Source organism: Urocitellus parryii, chromosome 3 (genome assembly GCF_045843805.1).
Source record: "Urocitellus parryii isolate mUroPar1 chromosome 3, mUroPar1.hap1, whole genome shotgun sequence".
Classification (NCBI taxonomy): domain Eukaryota; kingdom Metazoa; phylum Chordata; class Mammalia; order Rodentia; family Sciuridae; genus Urocitellus; species Urocitellus parryii.
The window spans coordinates 28,918,906-28,944,320 of record NC_135533.1 but is presented as its reverse complement, the minus strand read 5'-3'; the positions used below and the strand labels follow the sequence as shown (position 1 = coordinate 28,944,320).

At 35.7% G+C, this 25,415-nt stretch overlaps 2 protein-coding genes across 7 annotated transcripts in view; one reads left to right on the top strand and one right to left on the bottom strand.

Moving 5' to 3' along the window:
* Window positions 1-141: 141 nt before the first annotated feature.
* Window positions 142-8,707, bottom strand: Rbm48 (RNA binding motif protein 48). Of its 3 annotated transcripts, XM_026413064.2 has the most exons (6): window positions 8,649-8,707; window positions 8,290-8,532; window positions 7,469-7,659; window positions 5,686-5,831; window positions 3,355-3,914; window positions 142-380 (listed from the first exon to the last, which is right to left on the bottom strand). In XM_026413064.2, exons 2-6 carry the CDS (start codon window positions 8,398-8,400, stop codon window positions 306-308), a joined length of 1,083 nt encoding a protein of 360 aa, XP_026268849.2. In that variant the 5' UTR covers window positions 8,401-8,532; window positions 8,649-8,707; the 3' UTR covers window positions 142-305. The 3 variants fall into 3 exon arrangements, with proteins under 3 accessions (XP_026268849.2, XP_026268850.2, XP_026268851.2); XM_026413065.2 differs by lacking the exon at window positions 7,469-7,659; XM_026413066.2 differs by lacking the exons at window positions 8,290-8,532; window positions 8,649-8,707 and having other exon boundaries at window positions 7,462-7,543.
* The window catches only part of Pex1 (peroxisomal biogenesis factor 1), a 48,399-nt gene continuing 31,595 nt past the window's right edge, over window positions 8,612-25,415 (top strand). For 3 of the 4 annotated variants that reach the window (XM_026413062.2, XM_026413061.2, XM_026413063.2), the window contains exons 1-6: window positions 8,674-8,909; window positions 15,054-15,197; window positions 18,385-18,468; window positions 19,183-19,297; window positions 19,395-20,164; window positions 22,940-23,059. In XM_026413062.2, the coding sequence (XP_026268847.2) occupies window positions 8,781-8,909; window positions 15,054-15,197; window positions 18,385-18,468; window positions 19,183-19,297; window positions 19,395-20,164; window positions 22,940-23,059 (1,362 nt within the window). In that variant the 5' untranslated portion in view covers window positions 8,674-8,780. Of the gene's footprint in view, window positions 8,638-8,673; window positions 8,910-15,053; window positions 15,198-18,384; window positions 18,469-19,182; window positions 19,298-19,394; window positions 20,165-22,939; window positions 23,060-25,415 lie in introns of those variants that run through there. The other variant, XM_077795954.1, reaches the window with a different exon arrangement.

Sequence of the window (25,415 nt, the reverse complement as noted above, 5' to 3'; positions counted from 1 at the left end):
GTCAATACTTAAATTAAAATCAGAGACAGATCCTGGTTGCATAACTTTATTTGTATTATAAAATTTCCATATTTGCTTCAATTGATTTACATATGGTTATTGTAACATGAGAATGTTATAGGAAAGAAAAGTTTTTGCAATATTAAGTATAAGTCAAAGATGAAACTGTATTTGGATAATAGTTTGAATGAAATAACAAAAAAGTGTACATTAAAAAATACCAGCAATAAAACTTTTTAAAGAATTAAAAGACTAAAAATAAAATAAATATTCTCTTTAGAAAATACTAAATTGCTGCTGGCAATTTATATTCTTCTTCTTTGTTTTAATGGACAACTTGTAGGCACATCTTCTGGAGGCTTTGGCACAGATGAAATTACCTAGTTTAAAAAGAAAAAAAGAACCATTAAAACTTAGTATGTAGTAATAAGTGTAAATAAGTTGCTAGGAGAGGCTGGACATACAACAATCCTTACCATCACTTTTTTTTTTTTTTAGTACTGCAGATTTAACTCAGGGGCACTTGACCAATGAGCTACATCCCCACTCCTGTTTGGTATTTTATTTAGAGACAGAATCTCACTGAGTTGCTTAGCACCTCGCCATTGCTGAGGCTGGCTTTAAACTCGAAATTCTCCTGCCTCAGTGTCCGGAGCCGCTGGAATTACAGGCATGCGCCACTGTGCCTGACCTTACCATCACTTTTGAGGGTAGAGTTAGCTCAAGTTTAAGGTAGGAGGTACAACCTACAACCTAGACACTTAAGTTTTCAATCTAAACATTAATGGGAGTAAAGTTTTCTAAGCCATTTATCAAGAAAAGATTTGGAGGCAGGGCTGGGGTATAGAGCATTTGCCTAGCATGGGTGAAGCCCTGTGTTCAATATCAAGGACTAGAAAAAAAAAAAAAGAAAAGTGAACATACACTTTCCTTTAATGTTCTTTTATTGCTCTAAAGTCATTTGTTATTTTACAGATACAGATAGATAATCCTGATTTTGCCTTCTTGAAACACTAATAATGTCTCATAGATTTAGAGACATGGATGCTTGGGAGAATGAAAATTTTGAAAAAATAAGAAGAAAATGCTATCATTCTCAATTTCCTAGAGGAAAAATGAACACCAAACACATCAGAAAAAGTGGGGGCAATAAGTCAAAACAGAGTAAAGCAATTTTCACTTGAAATAGAAAATTAATAGAAACTCTGGTAAACTGTCCTGAATATTTCTCACTTTTATTGTTGTTCTACTATTTCTGTATCTAGAATTTGGACTTTAAGTCAGCTTTCTATTTCTATGCCTCAGTTCAGTTGTACCTAAAGTAAGGTGGTGGTAGCACAAATTGAAAAATGAGAGAAGGCTTAAACATAAAAACTGCCTGGATTTTAAAAAAAAATTTTTTTTGTAGTTGTAGATGGACACAATACTTTTATTTTTATGTGGTGATGAGAACCTAGTGCCTCATTTTTTAATGTACACTTTTTTGTTATTTCATTCAAACTCATACATGCCACGTGAGTGTTCTACTACTGAGCCACAACCCCAGCCTCTGGGTTTTTATTATTATTAAACAGTCCTTCATCCTTAAAAAGAAATTAGGCTGCCTTAACCTCCCTTGATCACACTGTAAAGTACATGTACATGATTCACACCTGTAATCCCAGCTACTTGGAAGGCTGAGGCAGAAGGATCACAAGTTTGAGGCCAGCCTGGGCAATTTAATATTAGAGACCTTGTCACAAAAAATGAATAATAAAAACAACAAACAAAGGACCAGGACAAAATTAATAAAAATAAAATAGATGTACAACTCCAATAAAAGCACTTTATGGACTTCCCTTAGATTTAAATACGAGAATATGGTCATGACCCTAAGTTTATAATTTCTAAAAGGCTTCCCTTAGCCCCACCCCACAAAAAGATATCTTTCAAAAGCGAATTCAGGGGGCTGGGGTTGTAGCTCAGTGGTAGAGCAGTTGACTAGCATGTATGAGGCCCTGGGTTTGATTGTTGGCACTGCATATAAAATAAAATAAATACCCATCAATCAATCAATCAATCAATAAAAAGCTAATTCAGGGCTAGGGTTGTGGCTCAGTGGTAGAGTGCTTGTCCAGCATGCGTGAGGCACTGGGTATGATCCTCAGCACCACAAATAAATAAATAAATAAATAAATAAATATACTGTGTCCATCTAAATTATTGTGTGTGTTTAGCTAATTCACATGTTAATTTTCTTTTATTTGTGCCTTAAAAATTGAAAATTATTATTCAAACAAAAGACCACCTAACAGCACAATCTGATTTTAGTTGTAATCTTTTAAGAAGTTCACATTTAAAATTCAGATCTTAAACCCTAATTGAAACAAGTTATACTTATTCTATGTATATATATTTCGAAACATACTCTGTCAAAAACATTTTTAAAAATATGAGGAAAAGAAATGCAGAACTTAAGGCACTTAAAGACACAATCGTTTAGAATTTTCACATTCTGGACTGGGGGCATAGCTCAGCAGTAGAGCTCTTGTCTCACATGGGCAAGGCCTATGAGTCTGACTCCCAGCACCACCACAACAAAAAGGTGCTCTTTATTACAGAAGCAAAATACTTGAATTTGACGTAAGCTGTAATAACTCTGAATTTAAGAAATAATTTTGGTTCATATTAAGACTATCTGGGGAGCTTTAAAAGGTGGAGGAGGGGCTGCAATCCACTATCACAGATTAATTATAGTATTTTGTATTTACAGTGTGATGTAAAATATGTCTGTTCACTGTTTAAAGGAAGAATTGCTATCAAAGCAAATACATATGCTAGTCAAATTCAGTGAATTTAACAGAACTGTAAAAAAACACATCGAAAACTAAAAACTGAAAAAAAAAAGCCAATTCCATTCAATAGATCCCACAAATTATTTTCCATTTAGTTCTTAGTCCTATAACCAAATTCTTTTTTTAAAAATATTTTTTAAATGCAGTTGGATTTATTTATTTATTTATTTGTGTGTGTGTGTGTGTGTGTGTGTGTGTGTGTGTTTGTGTGCACTGAGGATTGAACCCAGCACCTGGCACATGCTAGGCAAGCATTCTTTTTTTTTTTTTTAATTTTTTTTTATTTTTTAGTTCTCGGCGGACACAACATCTTTGTTGGTATAGGCAAGCATTCTTAAAACAGTTTTTAGGGCTGGGGTTGTGGCTCAGCAGTAGAGTGCTCGCCTAGCATGTGCAAGGCCCTGGGTCCGATCCTCGGCACCAATTACAAATAAATAAATAAATAAATGTATTGAATCCAACTATAACTAAAAAATAAATATTAAAAACAAGAAAAAACAGTTTTTAAAAATGTCCCTACCTCTTTAAGTTTATTCCGAATTAAGTTTGCCGTTGTATTCAGAGAGTCATCCTGAAGGTCCACTTTAGGTATGTCTGGTAACTTGGGTCCAATCATAACCTCATTACTGTTTGTTTCAAGAAAAGTTCCAAGTTTACAATCATCTTCCCTTCTTCTTTTCCGCTCCTGCAGTTGTGTTGTCCTAGGCATAAACCTGTCAATTGACCCTGAAGGAGGAATTAGAGCCTTCTGTGTACCAGAGTAGGGTACTGAATTTTTGAAAGTGTTCATATTTTGCAAAGAGTCACTGTGGTTACAATGCTTCACTGTTTCATTATGGTTTCTACCATCCTTATAGAAGTTTGATGCTTTGTTCACATGCTCCCCAGATGAACAAGTACAGTTTGAAGCAAAATAACATAAAGGTAATTCACAAGAATAAGGAAGACAAGGATTTGAGTTCCCATTGGAAGCGTTCGAAGCAGCTTCACAAAATCCAGACATGTCCGAGTTTAAGTCTTGTCTAAAATCTCGTGTGTTTTTATGCTCTGGAACCAGTTTCTTCTTTGTCAAGTAATACTCTATAAATGTAAAAGTTGAGGGAAAGGAAAACAAAAATGGTTCATTTATTGTTTTTATCACTCAGAATCATAATTTTAAAAACAAACTTAAAAATGTTAATAGATTCTTTTCCAAAATGTCTTACATTTGTATCATTAAAAAGGCTTTTTTAAGAAGCAAAAAGGTATAAAGTGTCAAGCTTCATATTTTCTTTGCTTCCGAATATGCTTAGTTTTCTAGTTACCATATGTATTCACTATTCTTCCTTATTTATCAGAATGTCTTACTTTTCCTCCTCCCATCTACCCTTCTTTCTCTCCCCACTCAAAAGGCAACTTCTAATACCCATTTCTTTGTACCTTTGCATTTTCTTCTTAGCTGTAGATCTTACAGAGTTCTTCCATGTTACCACATAGAAAGTTTCTTTTTATTAACAACTTCAGAATATTCTACTACATAGACATTATTGTGCTGCTTAGTTTTTGTTTGTCAGTATTAAAGCAAATGATATGCTAGGCCCACTTTTAGGGCCTATATAAGTCTCCTGCCCACTCTACCCTCCATACCTCCAAAGTGCAATGTGAGAAGTGTGGTAAAGATGAAATTGACAATTGTTGACATTAATACTCATGAGGTACATTATCTCACATCTCTCTACCTTTGAATATTTTAAATTTTCCATAAAAAAATCTTTTTAAAAAGAGAGACCAATTATGCAAATGTACCATGTAGATGCTAGAATCCTACAAATGAAAGGGCTTAACTCAAGTGTTTAGGGCCAAATAAGTCATAAAAACGCTATATCGGGCTGGGGTTGTGGCTCAGAGATAGAGCATTTGCCTACTATGTGTGAGGCACTGGGTTCGATCCTCAGCACCACATAAAAATAAAGATATTGTGTTCACCTATAATTAAAAAATAAATACTAAAAACAAAACAAAACAAAACAAAAACCCACTATATCACTCTGCCACTTAGATGGAGCCAAATTCAGCGTAATTCTGAAGTCAGGGACAGGGCTAAAAAGTCTTAAGGGAAGCTGGGAGGAAAGAATGAAGACAAAGTTAGGCTACTAACACCAATACTGTAATGTATAAAGCAATTTAGAAGTGAGCTCTAGAGAATCCAAAGATGGGTCTTAATTGCTCTTTTGTCCCTATTTTATCTCTAGAGAGATAAACCAGTCATAAACTTTCTGAGCTTTACTTTCCTTACCTATAAAAATGAGAACAAAGGTCTTTCTCTTTACACTAATATTCTGTAATTTCTTTTTCCATACACATAAGTTCTCCTGTGTATAATCCACAAGGGTCATTTTTATATCTAAAATTGACCAAGAATTCTCAACAGTTCCCTAGCCCCATCTCTTTTTATGTTTTTGATCCTAAGATAGGGCCTCACTAAATTGCTTAGGGCCTTGCTAAGTTGCCACGGCTGGTTTTGAACTTCTCGATCCTCCTGCCTCAGCCTTTTGAGTCACTAGGATTACAGGCACGGGCCACCACACCAAGGTTTTAAACGTGTTGCCTGGCTCACTTTTCCATCTCTTCCTCTTCCCTTATGGGTAGTGTTAGCTTTCAAAATGCAACCACTTCTTATATACTTGTAGGAAATCTGCTGTGAACAAACATCTCTCCCTTTCTAAGCCAGATTATGCACAATGCTGCAGAGAACACTGATTTATAGTTAATAAATATGATCCTTTACTTACCCTAGACTGGGAACTCAATGTTGGCATACTTAGCAGAGTGCCTAACACATAGGAGGTGTTTAATAACAGGCTTTTCATACCTTTATTTTTAGTAGTTCTTGCTATGTAAGCTTTTCTCTCTTCTAATTTTTTTCTGGTTTCTTCAACTGTCTCAAATTCTGGAGCATAGCACACATGAAGCAATCCACCAAAGAAACTCTGTTCATCCATTTTTCTCTTGGCTATCCTAAACAGAAATACATAACATGGCTAATTAATCTGGATTAACATAGGATGAATGCTTAACTAATATAAAATACATCAATCTAAGGAGCAAAGTCTACCTTTTGCTAAGTGTACATGTGTGTATATCCTATTGATTGGGAATTAAAATGGTCTATTTGTAGATGGTTCCAACCCTACTGATCTAGGATGCACTCTAAAGTCTTCCTTTCCCTCTTTCAATGGTATTAAAAGGTTTTGATCCTCAGCACCACATAAAAATAAAGGTATTATGTCCATCTACATAAAACATTAAGTTAAAATACTGTAATTGTAAAACTTGATAAATGAGAAAGTCGTGAATACATAACAACTAATCAAATGAAAACAAAGGAGAATGGAATTCATTAAATAGATACTTATTGAACATCCAGCCAAGCATTATAGTAATTATTTAAGTACTTCTGTAACTAGAAATAATGATAAGTGTTATATTGAGATTTAACCCCATATTAGGCAATGTCATAGGGACCTCACTTCAGTTAACATCTCAAAGCAACCAAAGTGAAGAACTGGGATGTTACATAACTTGGCCACATTCATATACTAATTTCTGGAGCTGGATTCAAATCCAGATGTCTCGTTCCAGAACCTAATATACTAGGTGATGTGAGAGATACAAAAACTTCAGAAAACATGCTTCCCTAACTCCACAGAATCAACAAGTTAATTTTTAAAAAGTGAGATTACATATAAGAGCAGCTTAAGAATGACATATAACCACAAAATTAACTGCTTTTGGGGTCAACTATGAGGTTTACTGGTAGCCCAGAAAAGGAATATAAATGGCGGGCTGGGGCTGTAGCTCAGTGGTAGAGCACTTGTCTCACATGTGTGAAGTGCTGGGTTCAATCCTCAGCATCACATAAAAACAAACAAAAAAGATATTTTTTTAAAAAAGAAATATAAATGGCAACAGCCAAGGAAGGATGGATCTTTGATCAGATTAATGACAAGAAAAGGGGTTAAACTAAAAAATACATAAGATATTGCCTACTTCAGCCCAATGGAACAGGTTTTTGTTTCATAGAAATCTCCAAAAGATGGGATTAATTCACAGAGGGCCATAACAATAACTGTAACAAGTAAGGTTTACTGCATTCTGAGCAGAAAGGTACTACTCCAAGTAAAAGGACTTGAATTATCCTCATGCAAGCTCAATAAGTGGTCTTTTGACTATATGGATTTTAAGAAGAGAAAAAAATGGGCTTACTAGGATTAAATAACTTATACAAAGTAACAAGATAGTGAGCAGTGTGACTGGAAAACTTACCAAATTCAGTTTTTAATCATATCACAGGACTGAAAGTTGTTGAGCATGGGAATGAGGGGATGTAAATAGTATTTTGATAAGATTAACCTTTACAAAGATGTCAGGAAGGGATTGGGATGTGGCTCAGTGGTTGAACACCTGCTGAGTATAAGTACAGCCCTAGGTTAGACTCCATCCCTGGGGGTAAGGGAGGGGAATTACTGCAGAAAAGATGAGAATGTTGCCATGTTAAATTTTGGGGTAACTCAAGTATTAACTATAAAAACCTGGGACAAAAATGATAGTAACAGGGTCAAAGGATATAAGATGCTGCTTAACTTACACTTTACCTTGCACTTTGTAAATTCATAAATTTAATAAGGTAAACTTCTGTAAAATCTTCTGCTGGATATTCATCTAGAGCATTATATTCTTCAATTGCTCCATATAGAGCAAATCGCTCAACTAATTCCTTCATTGCTCCCACTGCAGGAACTCCTTGTATTAATAAGTACCGAGATTCCAAATTGATTGTATACACCTAAAATAAATAGAGTTATGAAGTGTATTTCACAAATAAGACTAAGATAATCTCCCCTTTAAAAAAAAAAACAGAATTTGAAAAGAAACACTTTGGTCAGTCCTTATCTTCAAAAAGCATACAAAATTAATTTTAAAATTTGCCATTCTCTCTGCATAAAAAATAACACACTTCACATGTGAAGGTATCTAACTAAAGCACATAACAGACTGCTCTGAGTCGACATGTTTATAATATTTTTATCTGTGCATAACTATGCTTAATAGTAGGTTTCACTGTGACATATTCGTACATGCATATGATTTAAGTCATCATTTCTGTAAGTTCTCTCAGAAGTTACTGGGACTAGTCACTAAAACGAATAGTCATTGAGTGTTTAACAAGCACTCACGTAAACACGGAAGATACAAGAACTAAAACAAATCCCTCTTCTGGAGAACTGACGTCCTAAAGTTAACCAAATGGGTGGAAATCATCTTTGGTCTCCAAGCCAGAGTTCCTCATTCCCCTTCCAATGAGAGATGGATCTGACAGCAGCCTTTTATACCTTTATTTAAGTAGGCTGGCTGCGTGGAGAGCGTGCTCACATAAAGCTACCCAAGATAGCGAATGAAAGCGAAATCATTTTACCTTAACAGCGCGAGGCCGTCTACCCTCCCGATATTTGGCCCGCGTGTCGCAAACCACCCTCTGGACGTGGTGGTCGAATAAACTCCCAAGCTTCCCATCACTCGACGCCATCTTGCCTGCTTTGGTCACTGCGGAGAGGACAACATCCGTCTCAGGGCGCTCCTGTTTATCCAATCAGAGAGCGGGATGAGTCGAAGCATGGCCAGGATTGGCTGGAGAATCGACATCGTCGGCCATCGTTTCCTGAAAACGAGAATTTGGTGAACGAGGTGCCGCCCCCAAGCGGCTCGGCGGTGAAGTTCAGAGAGTGACAGAAGCTTGATGGTCCTGCCCGCTTCAGGCGCGCGGGTGAGACTCACCGCGGGAGAGGGAGTGAAGCCGTAGGGGGCGGAGCCGATCGATCTTCTCGGGCTCCAACGCCCTCGGCCTGCCCGGGGTAGGGGTCAGACGCCGCGCCAGGGTGGGAGGTCCTGGAGTAGTGGTTTGGGAAGATGTGGGGCAGCGATCGCCTAACGGGCGCTGGTGCAGCAGGGGTGGCTGTGACGGTGACCTTCACCAACGCTCGTGACTGCTTTCTCCATTTACCGCGGCGTCTCGTGGCTCAGCTGCATCTGCTGCAGGTAACGCGCCGACCTCGGGACACCAGAACGGTAACCTGGGATCGGACGTGGCCGAGGCCTTCCCGGAACGCGGCGGCCGCTGAGTTCTTTTCTCTGAGCCGGGTCCCGGCGGTCTCCTGGACGTTGCCGAATAGCGCTAGGCCGGGGTGACGGCGCAGGGCAGGTCCCGGCAGTCTCTGCTGCCCCGAGGTTAACTTAGTCCATATCTTACACTTTGGTTAAAGTAGGCTTTGAAACATCCTAGTATTCTAAAAATCCTCTCCATCCAGGAACCTTCCTTACTCCAGATGGGAAAAGCTCTTGAGAACTTGTATGTTTTTATTATTTTAAAGTGCCCACACTCGCCGGCGATTGCCAAGTCCCCGCACTGCCACAGTTCGCGCCTCTAGGGGCAGACTTGGTGTGTAGAGCGCGTGTAGGTTAACTAGGACTGAGTGCCGCGTCTCCCACGAGCAGGGGAGGGTCATAGAATAATAACTCTTCCCTGCATTGGCAACCCCGAACCGAGCCGAGTGGTGCCAGGAATGTGCAGTGGAATTATGCCCATACCTGCATCATATACGTAGTTAGGTTTACTTGGACTTATGTGGTCAGGACGTGGTGGTTGTGGTATTTCACATTTCTAACCACTGGTGGAGATACACATCCTTCCCCCGCCCCCCCCCCAGCAACCAGAAGTACCTCATACATGCTAGGCAAGGCTCTGCTACTCAGCTACATTCCCAGCCCAGCATGCCGATTTCATAATTAAAAATTGGTACACACGGTCTCAATGAATTTGAGTCTGCTCAGTAGCAAAAGGATGCAATTTTTGAAATATTTGTCTGGTACCCACTACTGGCGAATCTGTGCAAGACATGTTGCTGTTTCTTCTTGACCTATAAGAGTTTGCAATATTTAAAAGTTTGCAATAAAGATCCCACTTTTCGGGCTGGGGATGTGGCTCAAGCGGTAGCGCGCTCACCTGGCATGCGTGCGACCCGGGTTCGATCCTCAACACCACATACAAACAAAGATGTTGTGTCTGCCGAAAACTAAAAAACAATAAATAAATATTTAAAAAAAAAAAAGAAAAAAAAAAAAGATCCCACTTTTCATCTTAAGCCACTTTCCTGTAACTGTTTTTCCAGATATTTTTGTCCATCTTTCCATCCTTTCATCTTGTTATTACTTATTTTTGCCACTAAGTAGGCAGGTTTTTTTGTTGTTGTTGTTGTTTATTTGTTTGTTTTACACTGACAGGCTTCTCCATGGCTCCAAGGAGGCAATCACCAGTTTCCGGGTAGAACTTGGCTTAGTGCTCTGTCAACTTTGTACAAGATTTTCAGTGTGTTTTCAAATCCAAACCTAATTAGTTCATAGAAATAAACTGTCTTCCTAAAGAGTTTATACGAAATCTTTTTACAGTAACTCTGATTTGTTCCTTAGATGTAGTTGTTACATTACATTACATTCATCACTGTTTAAAAGGTTTCAGTGATCTTGATCTTTGTTTTAAATTCTGAGTCAAGAAGTATTCATAAATATTAATTAATGGGCATCTTTTTAAATTTAAATATCTGCAGCCCTAGAATAAATTGCTGTTTCTTCTTGACTTATATCAGTAGAATAACCAACCCCCAATTATTGACGTAATGCTTATGTTTTGTGAACATTTTTAACAACAAAATAAAGTTACTCATAATCCTAGAACCTAGAGATAACCAATACTAACACTTTGAATCTAGGTTTCTTTGTAATCTTTATTTTTTAAAAAATGAGGTCCTAGAGCTGGGGACTCAGTTGATAAGGTGCCTGCCTCACATTGCACAAGGCCCTGGGTTCAAAATCCCATGCATAAATAAATAAATAAATAAATAAACCCCCAGCACCAATAGATAGATAGATAGATAAAAATCCATCCATCCATCCATCCATCCATACATACATACATTCATACGGTCCTATATACATAGACACATTTTGTGTCCTGCTATTCTCACATGGTGTTCTTATCAGTATTTTATTTGTTAAAAGTTTTTTTTTTTTTTTTTTGGTACCAGTGATTGAATCGTGGGCCTTAACCACTGAGTTACATCCTCAGACTTTTAAATTTTTTATTTTGAGGCAGGGTTTCACCAAGCTGCCTAGGGCCTAAATTGTTTAGGCTGGCCTTGAATTTGAGATCCTTCTCAGCTAACATTACAGGCATGCACCACCACACCCTGCAAGTATTTGTAATTAAAAAAAAATCTCAGGTCACTTGGATGCATGGAGGAGTTGAGACCCACTGATGTAGAATCATAGAATGTTGATAGAAAAAGGACCTTAGGTATGTAGATCATTTCCCTACTTGTACACATCAACTGGAACTGTTAGGCCAGTACCATTTTCATCCATTTAATTTTCCCTCTTGTCTACAGCTCACTCTGTCATCCAGACTAGCCTTCTTACTGTTTTTCTCTAACGGATCTCATTCACACTTCTGTTCATTTATTTGTGCCATTCTTCCCCAAGACAGTTTTCTTTCTTCCATACAAGTTCCATGCTATTAAAAACAATGTAATCCTTTGGCTGGGGATGTGGCTCAAGCGGTAGCACGCTCCCCTGGCATGCATGCGGCCCGGGTTCGATCCACAGCACCACATACAAACAAAGATGTTGTGTCCGCCGAAAACTAAAAAAAAAATAAAATATTTTAAAAATTCAAACAACAATGTAATCCTGCTCTCTTCAGGAAGCTTTCTGATTCTATTGCCTGCATTTGTCTTCTTTTGGAAACTTCAAGATTGTTTATGTGATACATCTAATTAATTATACTCTATTCTGTTTCAAGTATTATTGCCAAATTGATGAGGACTGCATACTCAAGTCGATATTTAACTAGGCTTTCTCAACCTTGGCCTTTTTGACATTTTAGGCTGGCTAAATTTTTGTTCTAGGGGGATGACCTGTACATTGTAAGATGTTGGGGGATTTTGTTTGTTTGGTTAGGGTTTTGTTGTTGTTGTTGTTTGTTTGTTTTTGGTACCAGGGATTGAACCCAGAGGTGCTTAACCACTGAGCTACATCCCCAAATCTTTTCATTTTGAGACAGGATCTCGATAAGTTGCTTAGGGCCTCATTAAGTCACTGAGGCTGGCTTTGAACTTGGGATCCTCCTTTCTCAGATTCCCAAATTGCTGGGATTACACGGGTGTACCACTGTGCCCAGCAATTTTTTCTATGTAATAAAATTGATTTTTCCTTTTTCTAGTGAGCTGATAGGTTTTGGGGAGGATTTTTTTGTTTTTTGACATTTCAGGGCACATTTCATATTTTTTAACTTAATGTCTCTGGTTTTAAAAGTTTCTTCATATTAAATAGAATTGATCTGGATTGTTTGTCTCTGGCCTGAAACCACAAAGAGGCATCTGGGGCTTTTTCACCTTTACTCTTGTAACCTCAGCTCAGAGTTACAGCTGAAATGTAACTGCGGACTTTTGATCCCAAATTCAGGGCTGTTTCTACTTTATCAAACAATACTCAGTTGAAAGGTTTTGTTAGCTGGAGTTAAGTGCCATTCTGTGAAAATTGTTAGAATAATGTCACAGCTAAGTGGTGTGTAACAACCTCCAGGTATACACAATTTTAATAACATGGCTAAAGTACATTATATTGCCTCAAAAGGTCCTTTGAAATTTGTCCTATTTAAAGAAATATATGGTAGTAAAATTTAGTGTATGTGAATAAGTTTGATAATTAGTATTTTAACTTTAAGGAATTTATTTTGATAAAAATGAATTTAATAATACTGAAGATTCCTAAGATGATAAGTCTTGATGGCTATTAACCAAGTATTTACTTTTTATTAAAAATGATATATGTGGATCTGGGCTATAGTTCAGTGGCAGAGCACTTGCCTAGCATGTGTGAGGCACTGGGTTCGATCCTTAGCACCACATAAAAATAAACAAATAAAGGCATTCTGTCCATCTTCAACTCCAGAAATAAATTTTTTTTAATGATACCTGTATGATAATGCTCATGATGCAATGTTAGGTGCGGGGAAAGAATATTAAATTTTGCTTATAATTCAGAACTGTGCAAAAAATTAACTTGCACATAGAAAAAATTTAGTAAGAAATATACATTGTTTACATGGTTGTCTTTTTCTGAGGGAAATATCAATAATTTCCTATTTTCTTTCCATGTTCATGTATTTTCCTATAATGAGCATAAGTCTTTAATCATAAAAAACATCATTTTTAGTTCTTGGCCACAAATGACATTTTATATAGTTGCTTTTTGTTTTTGTAATGGTTTTGAGGTGGAAACTAAGGCCTCATATTTTCTAGGCAGGTGGTCTACCTCTGAGCTATACCATCCCTTTTTAAAAAATTTATTTGTTCTCTTTAGATACTCATGACAGTAGAGTGTATTTGACACATACATACATGGAGTATAACTTATTGTAATTAGGATCCCATTCTAAACTGTTGTTCATGGTGTGGAGTTTCACTGGTCATGTATTCATATATGAACATGGGACCCATCCTTTTTTATTTTGAGCCCTGTTGTCATTCTCTTGCCTTGGCCTTCTGAGTAGTTGGAATTACAGGCATGTACCATCATGCTCAGCTTAATTTCTATTTTAATGAGAATAAGTTTTGTATTTTGCTCTTTTCACATATATTTCCATAGTTCTGTGAAATTTAAAAGCTATTTAAGAAGCTGCATAACATAACATTTCTGGAAGGGCATATAAGAAGTTATTAACTGATTATCTCTGAGAAGAGGGACCTTCCCTCATGTTTATTCTTTTGTATTTTACGTTATGTATTTATTACTGATCAGTCAACTTATAAGAGATTGTATATTCCATCTAATTGGTGTTTCATAATTCTGAATTATATTGTTAACATTTTTAAAGATCATATGTGTTTAGAATAATTACCCTTATATGGAGTTGATCCATTCCAAGACCTTCATTCTATGAAGCCAAGGATAGTACTAAACCATGTATTTACCATTTTTTTCCTATAAATGTATACACAAATTTAATGCGTTTTCTATCATAAATAAGCACTTACCATGCACTGAGGTGTGATTTGGGTGTGATAGCAAAACTAATTAAGTTTCTATTTCCTTCTTCACAGTTTCATAGGTAGGTTTGTTTTTACTGTAGATCTTAGCGATTTCTGCACATGGAGTTTTTCTTTCCTTATTGAGTTATGAATTTTCACCTTTTCACTTAAAGGAAACCCTTGAGTTCTCTCTGGCATACATATCTGAATTGCCAGCATTATTACTCCTGTGCTTTGGGACCATTGTTAATAAAATATAAGTTACTTAAACTCAGCACTGTAATACCAAGACATTCATTGTGACAACTATTAAGTGAATAATAGGCAAGTAGCATATACAGCATGAATATACTGGGCAAAGGAATGATTCACTTCCCACACAAAACAGAACCAGACAGTGACTTCATCCTACTATATTAGAACAGTGTACAATTGAAAACTTTTGAATTGTGTATTTCTGGAATTTTCCATTTAATATTTTTGGGTCACAGTTGACTATGTGTAACAGAAACTGGAGATCAGAACTGCAGTTACATGGGGACTAGTGTACTTGTTGACTCATATTTTACTGAAGTAGTAGACTTTAGGTTATTTAATAGTTTTTCTATTGATACTCATTTAAGACAGTGCCAAGTTTTCACTATTGTAGAAAATAGTGCAGATATCCTCTGATGTGGTTTGTTTTTTCTTCTTAGTAACTTGAATACTCAAGTAGTTATATATGACTCAAAGGCTATGTAAGTTCATTTGTCTACCTATGCCATTTTGGGGTTTTTCTGGGAATTGAACCCAGGGCCACATACCATACCACTGAGCTATATACCCCACCCATATTGCCATTTTGAATTCTGAAATGGTTGGATCAGTTTATAATGCTGTCATAGGAATATAGGGATATTGGTTTCATCAATAGCGTCACTGGTGTTGGGTGTTAGAAACGGTTATAGCTTTTTAAATGCTATGATAAATGTGGATAACCAAGGTATCAATTTCTAGAGAGACTTTGTTTGGTGTGTGACTTGCAGTAATAATTTATATTAATTTCGAAAAACATTAAACTTTTTAAAATTGTTTTCTCTCCCTTTCCTTATACAAATAGAATCAAGCAATAGAAGTAGCCTGGGGTCATCAGCCTGCATTCTTGAGCTGGGTAGAAGGCAGGCATTTTAATGATCAAGGTGAAAATGTGGCTGAAATAAATAGACAAGTTGGTCAGAAACTTGGACTCTCAAATGGGGAACAGGTAAGCACAAAATGATGACAGTGACTTTCTTCTAATAATATAACAGTGGAAATAGAATTAAAAGTTCAGATTTTTTTTTTAAAGGAAGTGAGATGACACCTGACTTACATGCTAATTTGTAACCCATCTAGGATATTCAAATACATTGTACTTTGTCTTTAAGTCATTATCTTCAGGTTAAATGTGTTTCCTACTCAACTTTTATTATTTTATTCATTTTCCAGGTTTCCAAATTTTGTTTTTATGAAATAATTTTTTCTTTATGAATGACTAGGTTTTACTATTATCAAATCTCACTTCCTTTGTTTTCACACATATTTTCTAACCTTTTATGGTCTTACTATTTTGTCTTGCCTATGAGTTTAATGTGCTTAAATTGTAAGCCACAAAGCTTAAGCTCTCAGGTCTATTTTCATGCAATGCTGAGGATTGAACCCAGTGCCTTGTATATGCTAGGTGAGCTTTCTACCACTGAACCTTAACCCCAGTCCCCAATTTATTCTTTTTAACTATAGGAGTAATACATATATATTATAAATATTTTACAATTGAAAGTAAGAAATAATTTTTCCCTTTATCTAACCCCAGCCTAACAACAAACATTTATTATTTTTTGGAATCCCACTACACTATTAGGATCTAAAGAATGAGGTCATTCTTATTTTCTGCAGTTTTTACCTTACAAAATATATCACATAGGGCCTGGGGTTGTAGCTCAGTGGTAGAGCACTTTCCTAGCATGTGAGAAGCACTGGGTTCTATCCTCAGCACCACAAAATAAATAAATAAATAAATAAATAAATGTAGTTTGTTCATCTACAACTAATAAAATATTTTAAAATGTGTAAATATATATATTATATAAATATATATTATTATATAAATATATATATATCTCACACAACTTTCCATGAGCAGTCATCCCTCAGTATCTGAAGTAGATTCTTTGCAGGACCTCCATGGATACTGCAGTCTGCAGATACTTGAGTATCTTATATAGAATCATGTCATATCTACATGTATCCTATTTATATCCTGCTGTGTGCTTAAAGTCATGTCTAGATTACTGGTTATACCTAATACAATATGAATGCTATGTAAAGAGTTGTATTGTTCAGAGAATAATGACAAGAAAAGGATATATTGTTCAGTACAGGCATAGTTTTGCTTTTTTTTTCCTCCCTAAATGTTATCCATAGTTGGTTAAATCTGCAGTTGTGGAACCTACAGATACAGAAGGCCAATTGTATTATAAGTAGTATGGATCAAATCTTCCTATGTATATATGATTCTCTGTGGGGTAATACTACTAAGCCAATGTTTCCCAAATAATCATTGATAGGAGCTGGATGTGGTGGTGCATACCTGTAATCCCAGTGTCTCAGGAGGCTGAGGCAGGAGGATTTCCAGTTCAAAGCCAACCTCAGCAAAATGTGAGGTGTTAAGCAAGTCATTGAGACCCTGTCTCTAATAAAAAATACAAAATAGGCTGGGGGATGCCCCTGAGTTCAATTGCCGGTATTAAAAACAAAAACAAAAAAACAGAATCATTGATAGGAGCAGAAAGAGGTCTGGCTAGCCCAGGGGTCCTTGGCTTCTTGTTGGTCAGGAGTTGCTTTGTGCTTCTTCAGAATCCTGTACATACAGGTTGGGTGTCCCTTATCCTTGGGCCAGATATATTTCATATTTTGCAGATTTTCAGATTTTGCAATATTTTCATAGACTTTTTACTTTTTACCCCTTGGAGCATCCCTATTCCAAAAGTCTGAAATCTGAAATGCTCCAAAATTTGAAGCTTCTCTTCAGAAAGTTTTAAGATTTTTGGACTAGGGTACTCAGTTTATAGATGTGATAATGAAAGATTTAAAATGTGAATTATAATGTGCAATGGAATGTACATTTAAAATTGTGATAGATGGGACTAAATTGCTTTCTATTACAAATTTCCCACAACATTACATGATGGTGCCACATCCTTTTAATGTTTTCTGAACACAGACTAATTTTATTTATGCATGATTTCATAATGAGAATAGGTCACTAGACTTCAGCTGAACCTAAATTTTTGTGAGAATCTTAATGTTTTGGCTCTAAAAGACCTGAGAAATCACTAACTGTAGTACCTCGTTGTACAAACTTAGGAAAATGTAATATTTTGCTCAGGATTACATAGCAAGATACAGTTTAGCTTGATTTAAGTACATTGCACTTTTCCTATGGGAAACATCAGTTTCCTAATGCTGATTTAGATGTCTTAATTAGTACTTCAAACAGTGCTACTTGCTTTTAATTCCCATTTGCTTCTAAGTGACATTTGCCTGATTTTCTACAGATCCTCCTTTGTAGCACTGTCACTGAGACACTGTCTTCTAAAGTGTGGAAATAAGAAAGTAAACTTGCTAGACCAGAGTCTTTAGCTTTTTGATAGGCAGAAGCTGCTTTGTGTTTCTTCCAGAATCATCTCCTTCAATGGAATGTAAGAGAAGTATGAGGCTAAATTGACTAAGGGAGTATAGGATGAAGTACCTAGGGAACTTCTGTTCCAGTTCACAAAAGCAGAGAGGAAGAGCTGTTTATCTAGAATGTTTAATACTCAATGGCTTTGGATTTTATTCCCTTAATCCCCAGAAATGCCCATAGAAGGGGGAAAAAAGTAAGATGGTAAAAGATTCTAGCTTATTGAGACATATTAGCATTTCATATATTCATACACTTGAATGATGAGGTATTTTGTCTTATTTTACTTCCAGCTATGAAGGATTATGCTTCTTAATAATTGTCTCTGATCTCTATTTCAGTGTTTTTCATTTTTCTAAAAACAGCATGGCTTAAAGTGAGTTATAAAACCAACAATAGCAAAACTTATAGAAACGAGTATTATATTAGCTTAAGACATGATTTGACAGCATTCTTTTTTTTCCTTTTCTAACATATGTTTTTCTTTTAATTATTCTTATTTTTAAAAAGTATTTTGTGTTTGTATGTATTTTCCTTTATTCTATACTTAGTTGTGAAACAACTGAGTACATCAAAGCCTAACTAAAAATAAGTACTTAGTAAATATTTGTCACATGAATGATTATAGATAAACACACACACGCCCCTTACCTAAAGAAAGAACTTATTTTCTAGGAGTACAGGAAAGTTTTTTTAAAGTAGCTTTAAATTTTTTATTTATTTTTTCCAGGTGTTTCTCAAGCCATGTTCTCATGTGGTGTCTTGTCAACAAGTGGAGGTGGAACCCCTTTCAGCAGATGATTGGGAGATACTGGTAAAGAAAAAATAAGGGACTGGAGATATAGCTCAGTGGTAGAGAGCTTGCCGAGTATGTGGGAGGCTCTGAGTTCAACCATCAGTACCAGGGAAAAAAGGTATTTACAGCTGGGCAGAGTGGCACATGCCTGTAACCCCAGTGACTTTGGAGGCTGCAGCAGGAGGATCACAAGTTGAAGGCCAGCCTCAGCAACTTAGTAAGACCCTGTCTTAAAAAATAAAAGGGCTGGGGATGTGGTTCAATAGTAAATTATCCCTGGTTCAATCTTCGGTAACACAAGAAAGAAAGGAAGGAAGGAATGGAAATATCTCATTTTAAGGCTAAACTACTCAAAATATCAGTGTCTTTAGGATTTCTCTGAGCCTCATTCTGAGTGGATGTAGTTATAAGAATGAATTGATAACAGATATTTAAGAGAAGGACTATAGATTAAAAATTATACTGTATTCATGATTTATACTCAATGAGTAGATTTTTAATTGCTCTTCCCACATTAAAAAAAAGAAAGAAAGAAAAATGGGTAACTGTGAGATGATGGATATGTTAATTTGCTTCACTGTAGTATGTTCTTGTTATCTATATGTATAATATCATGTTATATAGATATACTCAAGGTTTATTAAAATGAAAAAGAATGAATTGAGATTTCCTTACTAGACATGGAATGGACAAAATGTAAAGTGAATTAATTATCTTTTGTCTTGGTTCCAGGAGCTGCATGCTGCTTCCCTGGAACAGCATCTTCTAGATCAGATTCGGATAGTTTTTCCAAAAGCTATTTTTCCTGTTTGGGTGGATCAACAAACTTACATATTTATCCAGATTGGTAGGTGCTGTTATAGTATTTGCCATTGTACTCTAAACGTAGCACTGAGTCCAAAGCAGAAATGAATATCCACTAATGAGCTCTGTTTTCTACATAGTTGCACTAATGCCACCTGCCACTTATGGAAGGCTGGAAACTAACACCAAACTCCTTATTCAGCCCAAAACACGCCAAGCCAAAGAGAATACATTTTCAAAAGCAGATGACATAAGTGGAAAATTTTATTTTTATGGAGGAGATGGACAAAAAGGAATAACAGAAGAATTTCAAACCAAGCAACTTCAGTCAAATACTTTGGGAGTCATTGGGACTAATGAGACAGACTCAGAGGTTTCAGTTGATTCATCATCAATACCAAGCTTATGGACTATGATAGGTAACATTTTTTCTTTTGGATCTGAGAAGAAACAAGAAACATCCTGGGGTGCAACTGAAATCAGTGCATTCAAAAATATGCAGTCAAAGGTTGTTCCACTAGACAATATATTCAGAGTATGCAAATCTCAGCCTCCCAGTATACACAGGACGTCAGCAACTTCTGTGTTTCACAAACACTGTGCCATTCATGTATTTCCATGGGACCAAGAATATTTTGATATGGAGCCCAGCTTTACTGTGACCTATGGAAAACTAGTTAAACTACTTTCTCCAAAGCAACAACAAAGTAAAACAAAACAGAATATCCTGTCACCTGAAAAAGAGAAACAGATATCAGAGCTACTGGATCAAAAACAGATTAGCACAGATCATGGTCAAGAAGCTGATAAGACTTGTGTGCTAAAGATAGTCTGGAATGGACTGGAGGAATTGAAGAATACCATAAAATACACCAAAAATGTAGAATTTCTCCATCTTGGGAAAGTCTGGGTTAGTATGAATTTTATAGTTTAGGGAATAACTTAAGATGCTTAAACTTCCCCTAATTTTGAATTAGAATAATATTTTATACATATATTAAAAACCAATAAGGAATACAGTATCTAAAATTACTGAGGTAACATATTTCTGCTTGCACTAAAAGTTCTTATTTGGGTAAAGATTTCCCAGACAAGTAGACTTGGATAGGTATAGTCTCAGAAAGGTCAAAATTATTTGCCTGGGGTTGCATAGCTTGTAAGGGAAAGAACTAGGATTCAAGTCCAGACAGATTGACTCTTAGGTTCATGCTCAACATGGAGTGCCCTACAAAGCCTTACATCTTTAATACATGCAGAGGATTTGTTCCAAGTTCTTGAAAGCCAAAAAAGGACTTTTTATATATTGTGAAGATGCCTAGTGTAGGGAGAGAACCAGGACATGAGACAGACTTGCTGCCCAGGATGGTACCTAGCTTGGGATATCCCAAAGCTGCTTACCCTGCTGGGTATTTCCTCTTTGACTTATGTAAAGCAGAGAGAGGAAATTTATGTGACATGAGTCACCAGTCTCATTTTTTTGAATCACTGAGAAGGGAGGCTTCATAGTGATTAGATGGAGGAAACTGTTAGCAAGGGGAAGAAAAATCAAGGGGGATAGTTGTCGTCTTTGTAGATTTCTTTTACTCTCATGGTTTTACCTGTTTTTTAAGTTACCTTATGCAAGTAACTTAAAAATTTTTAATCTGTTGGTTTTAATTTATTTGACCCCAAACTGTTATTTCTGTTAGCTTTAAACCATTGGTTTACAAGATCCCACTGCATCTTCAAACTCACATTCTCTGACACTGAAGTTGTGATTTAGTTGTTTTTGCCATTAGATAGGAATCTCCTTTTAGTTTCTGGAAATCATGGTGAAAAGAGGGTGAAGAAGTACCAATGGCAAATATCTGGGGACCACATAAGAAAGCAATAAGGAGGGCTGGGAATGTGGCTCAGGCAGTAGCGCGCTCGTCTAGCATGCGTGCGGCCCGGGTTCGATCCTCAGCACCATATACCAACAAAGATGTTGTGTCCGCCGAGAACTAAAAAATAAATGTTAAAAAAAAAATTCTCTCTCTCTCTCTCTCTCTCTCTCTCTCTCTCTCTCTCTCTCTCTCTCTCCTCTCTCACTCTCTCTTTAAAAAAAAAAAGAAAGAAAGCAATAAGGAGTCTGTACTTCCTGTTCATCATGAAGAAGAATGATGCGCAAAGAATGAGAAGTGATAGTAGTTGCTATTAGGTATTCAAACAGGCTTTACTTGAGAGGTCAAAATTGATAACTTGGAAATACAACTAACACATTAGTGTTGATTTGAGCCTTTATACCCTGTGCAGTGTTTTGTTTTTAAAAACAGGAAACTTAGTTAAATTTGTCTTTCTAAAATTAATTAATTTTTTGGGCTGGGGATGTGGCTTAAGCAGTAGCGCGCTTGCCTGGCACCACATACAAACAAAGATGTTGTGTCTGCCAAAAACTAAAAAATAAATGTTAAAATTCTCTCTCTCTCTCTTTCAAAAAAAAAATAAATAAAAATAAATAAATAAAAAATAAAATTAATTAATTTTTAACTGATACATAAAATTGTACATATTAGTGAGGTACCATGTAATGTTTTCATATATGTATACACTGTGTAATGTTTAAAATGTATTAGTCATTAAGTGATAATATGCACCTTGAGTTTTTATGCTTTTGTCTATCATTAATATGTCCGTACTTGCTATTTTAGAAATTTACACATTTAGTAAAGTGAGATTAAAGTCTTTATGCTTTCAGTGCTTACTGGTTTTAGGGAGATGAGAAAAAATTTAATATCTTTATTGAGATAAAATTTAAAGTGTACAGTTCACTTGTTTTAGTATAACAGCTGTGCAACCATCATCTCAATCTAATTTTAGAATATTTCATCAATGGGAATGAGAAATTTTACTCTTTGCCTTTTAGATTAAGTTTCTGTCTGAATTTAATTATATGGCAGATTGTAATTACCTTTGTCCACTTCATCTTTTTTATTGTTTCTTAACTTTCACAGATAAAGACTGCTCAAAGATTGCCAGTAACATTTAATTTGAATATAGTTGTATCATGGTCTAAAATATTTTTATTGTGGATAAAGTCAGATACGTTCATTTAAAGCTCTTAACTCTGAAGATTATATCAACAACAACAAAGAAAATTGGGTTAAGTTAAAATGTGTATGTTATAACAATACCTATACTTCCATCTGATTGTATTATTGCTGTTGTCGGAATGTTTGTGTTTCCCTGAAATACATATGTTGAAATCTATGCCCCAGCTGATAGTATTAGGAGGTGAAACCTTTGTGCAGTGATTAGACCATGAGGATGAGGCCCTTGTGAATAGGATTGGTGCCCTATAAGCTCCCATGGTCTCTTCTATAAGAGACCATGGGAGCTTATTCACCCCTTCTACCATGTGGAGCATAGCAAGAAGGGTATTCTCACATGAAGGACTATGATGAGAACCCTCACAAGACACCAGATCTGCCTGTACCTTGATCTTAGACTTCCCAGCCTCCAGAATTGTGAGAAATGAATTTCTGTTATTTATAAGGCATACAGTTTACGGTATTTGTTACAGAAGCTCAAATTAAGATGGCTGTTTGTCATGATAGCTTCTATAAGTCACCTGAATTCATAGACTCTAATATCAGTATTTATGCTATGAGATTTGTTTTATTAAGCTTTGAACATAATTGTATTTTTGTTTGTTTTTAAATTTCAGATTCCTGATGACTTGAGAAAGAGACTAAATATAGAAATGCATGCAGTAGTCAAAATAACTCCAGTGGAAATTACCCCTAAAATTCCAAGATCTCTAAAATTACAACCTAGAGAAAACTTAGTGAGTTCAAATATATATGTTATATCAAAATATTTATTTATATAAGTTATGAAGTTTCTTGTTAAGTAATGTGTGCTTCTTTTTGCTAGAAGGACAAGTATTCTTTTTATTATGTTAAAAAATGTGTAATATTAAACATGCCATTTTTAACCATTTTTTAAGTGCACAATTCAGTGGCATTAACTATGTTCACAATATTGTGCTACCACAAATAGAAAATTTGCATTCTTTAAGCAAGGACTCCTCAACCCCTGCCCCACCCATTCCCTGGTAACCTCTAATCTGTGTTGTATCTCTATGAATTTGCTTATTCTGGATATTGCATATGAGTGGAATCATATAATATTTGTTATATGTATCTGACTTATTTTACTTATAGTCTTTTTCAAAGTCTCGCCATATTATGGCAGGTGTTTATACATGTATATATAAACACACGTGTGTGTTTATATACATTCATTATTTATATATACATACATACATACACATACAAATGTTTGTGTGTGTGTGTGTAAAACTTTTTTAACTGGGCTGGGGATGTGGCTCAAGTGGTAGTACGCTCACCTGGCATGTGTGCGGCCCGGGTTCGATCCTCAGCACCACATATAAAACAAAAATGTTGTGTCCGCCAAAAACTAAAAAAATAAATGTTAAAAATTCTCTCTCTCTCTCTCTTAAAAAAAAAAAAAAGCAACCTTTTTTAACCATTCATCTGTTGATAGACACTTGGGTTATTTCTATATTTTACAGATTATTTTGTCTTTTAAAAGATTAATATTTTTGGGCTTGGGGTCATGGCTCAGTGGTAGAACACTAGCCTGGCACACGGGGGCACTGGGTTGGATCCTCAGCACCACATAAAAATAAGTAAATAAAAAAAGTTATTTCGTAGTATCCAGCTACAACTAAACATATATATATATATAATTTTTTTTAAAGATTGTTATTTTTGCCAGGCATGGTGGCACATGGCTGTAATACCAGCTACTCAGAAATCTGGGACAGGATGATGCCAACTTGCGCAACTTAGAATCTGTTAGAATCTGTCTCCAAAAAAAAGGCTGGAATGTGGCTCAGTGGTAGAGCCACTTGCTTAGCAAGTTTGAGGCCCTGGGTCAGTCTCTAGTATTACCAAAAAAAAAAAAAAAAAAAAAGAAAAAAAAAGATTTTTGCCACATCTATGTAAGTTTTAAAATTTCTGTCATTTTAATATTTGTGTTACAGCCTAAAAGACGGTTATCCTGTTTTACTTTTCTAATCAGTTAATTCTTTGGAAACTGATATGGTTAGGAAATGAAATATTAAACTTAATTTTGAAACCTTTTAAATAATGTCATATGTACCAGTTTGGGTTACTAGTCCTCAAATTACTATTAATATAGGAAAACTATTATTACATTATATGTTTAAGAAATTTCAAACATGATTTAAACTTTTTCTGGTAATTGAGATGGCACTTTGATTTCTCAGGATTGTGATAGTTGTTATGCTGTGGAAGAACCAATTTAACAACTTTCTAGTTGATGAAACACCAGATAAGCTAATTTATATTATCTGACTAGAGAAGAAGAAAACACATAAAATAAATATTATTTTCTTAGCAGTATGTAATTGACCATTTAACCCATTGACTATACCACGCACAGGGTTTTATTTTAACTTTTTGGTTAATGATCTTGGTATTTTTCAAATACTAGATCCCATATGTTAAAAAAAGAAAGAAAGAAAAAAGAAATAGGGGCTGGGGTTGTAGATCAGTGGTAGAGTGCTTGCCTAGCATGTGTGAGGAACTGGGTTCAATTCTCAGCACTGAATATAAATAAATAAAATAAAGGTCCATCGACAACTAAAAATTTTTTTTTAAATAGTTATTGATCGTTAGATTTTTTTTTGTCTTAGTAATGGAGTATTATTACAAAATTCCTTCCCTATTCTTAATTGCATATTTTAGTGGAAGCTTTGATATTTGGCAGGTCTCTCTGGGTTATGATTATGTCATTTGGAATATGAAGTTATTCTGAAGGAACTATGGGTTGCTTTCTAGTCCCCAAATTTTTAATTTCAGATAGTTCTCAATTTAATTTATGACTTTGTTTAGGTATTTAATAACATTGTCCAATAATATCCAAAGAAGTAACTATTTTTGTGATTGATTGATTTGTGCAGTACTGGGGATTGAACACAGAGGTGCTCTACCATTGAGTTGCATCCTCAGCCCTTTTTTTAATTTTTTATTTTGAGTCAGAGTCTCACTAAATTGCCAGGGTTGGCCTCAAACTTTTGATTCTCCTGCCTCAACCTCCTGAATTTCTGGGATTATAGATGTGTGCCACTGTGTCCAGCTATTACTATCATT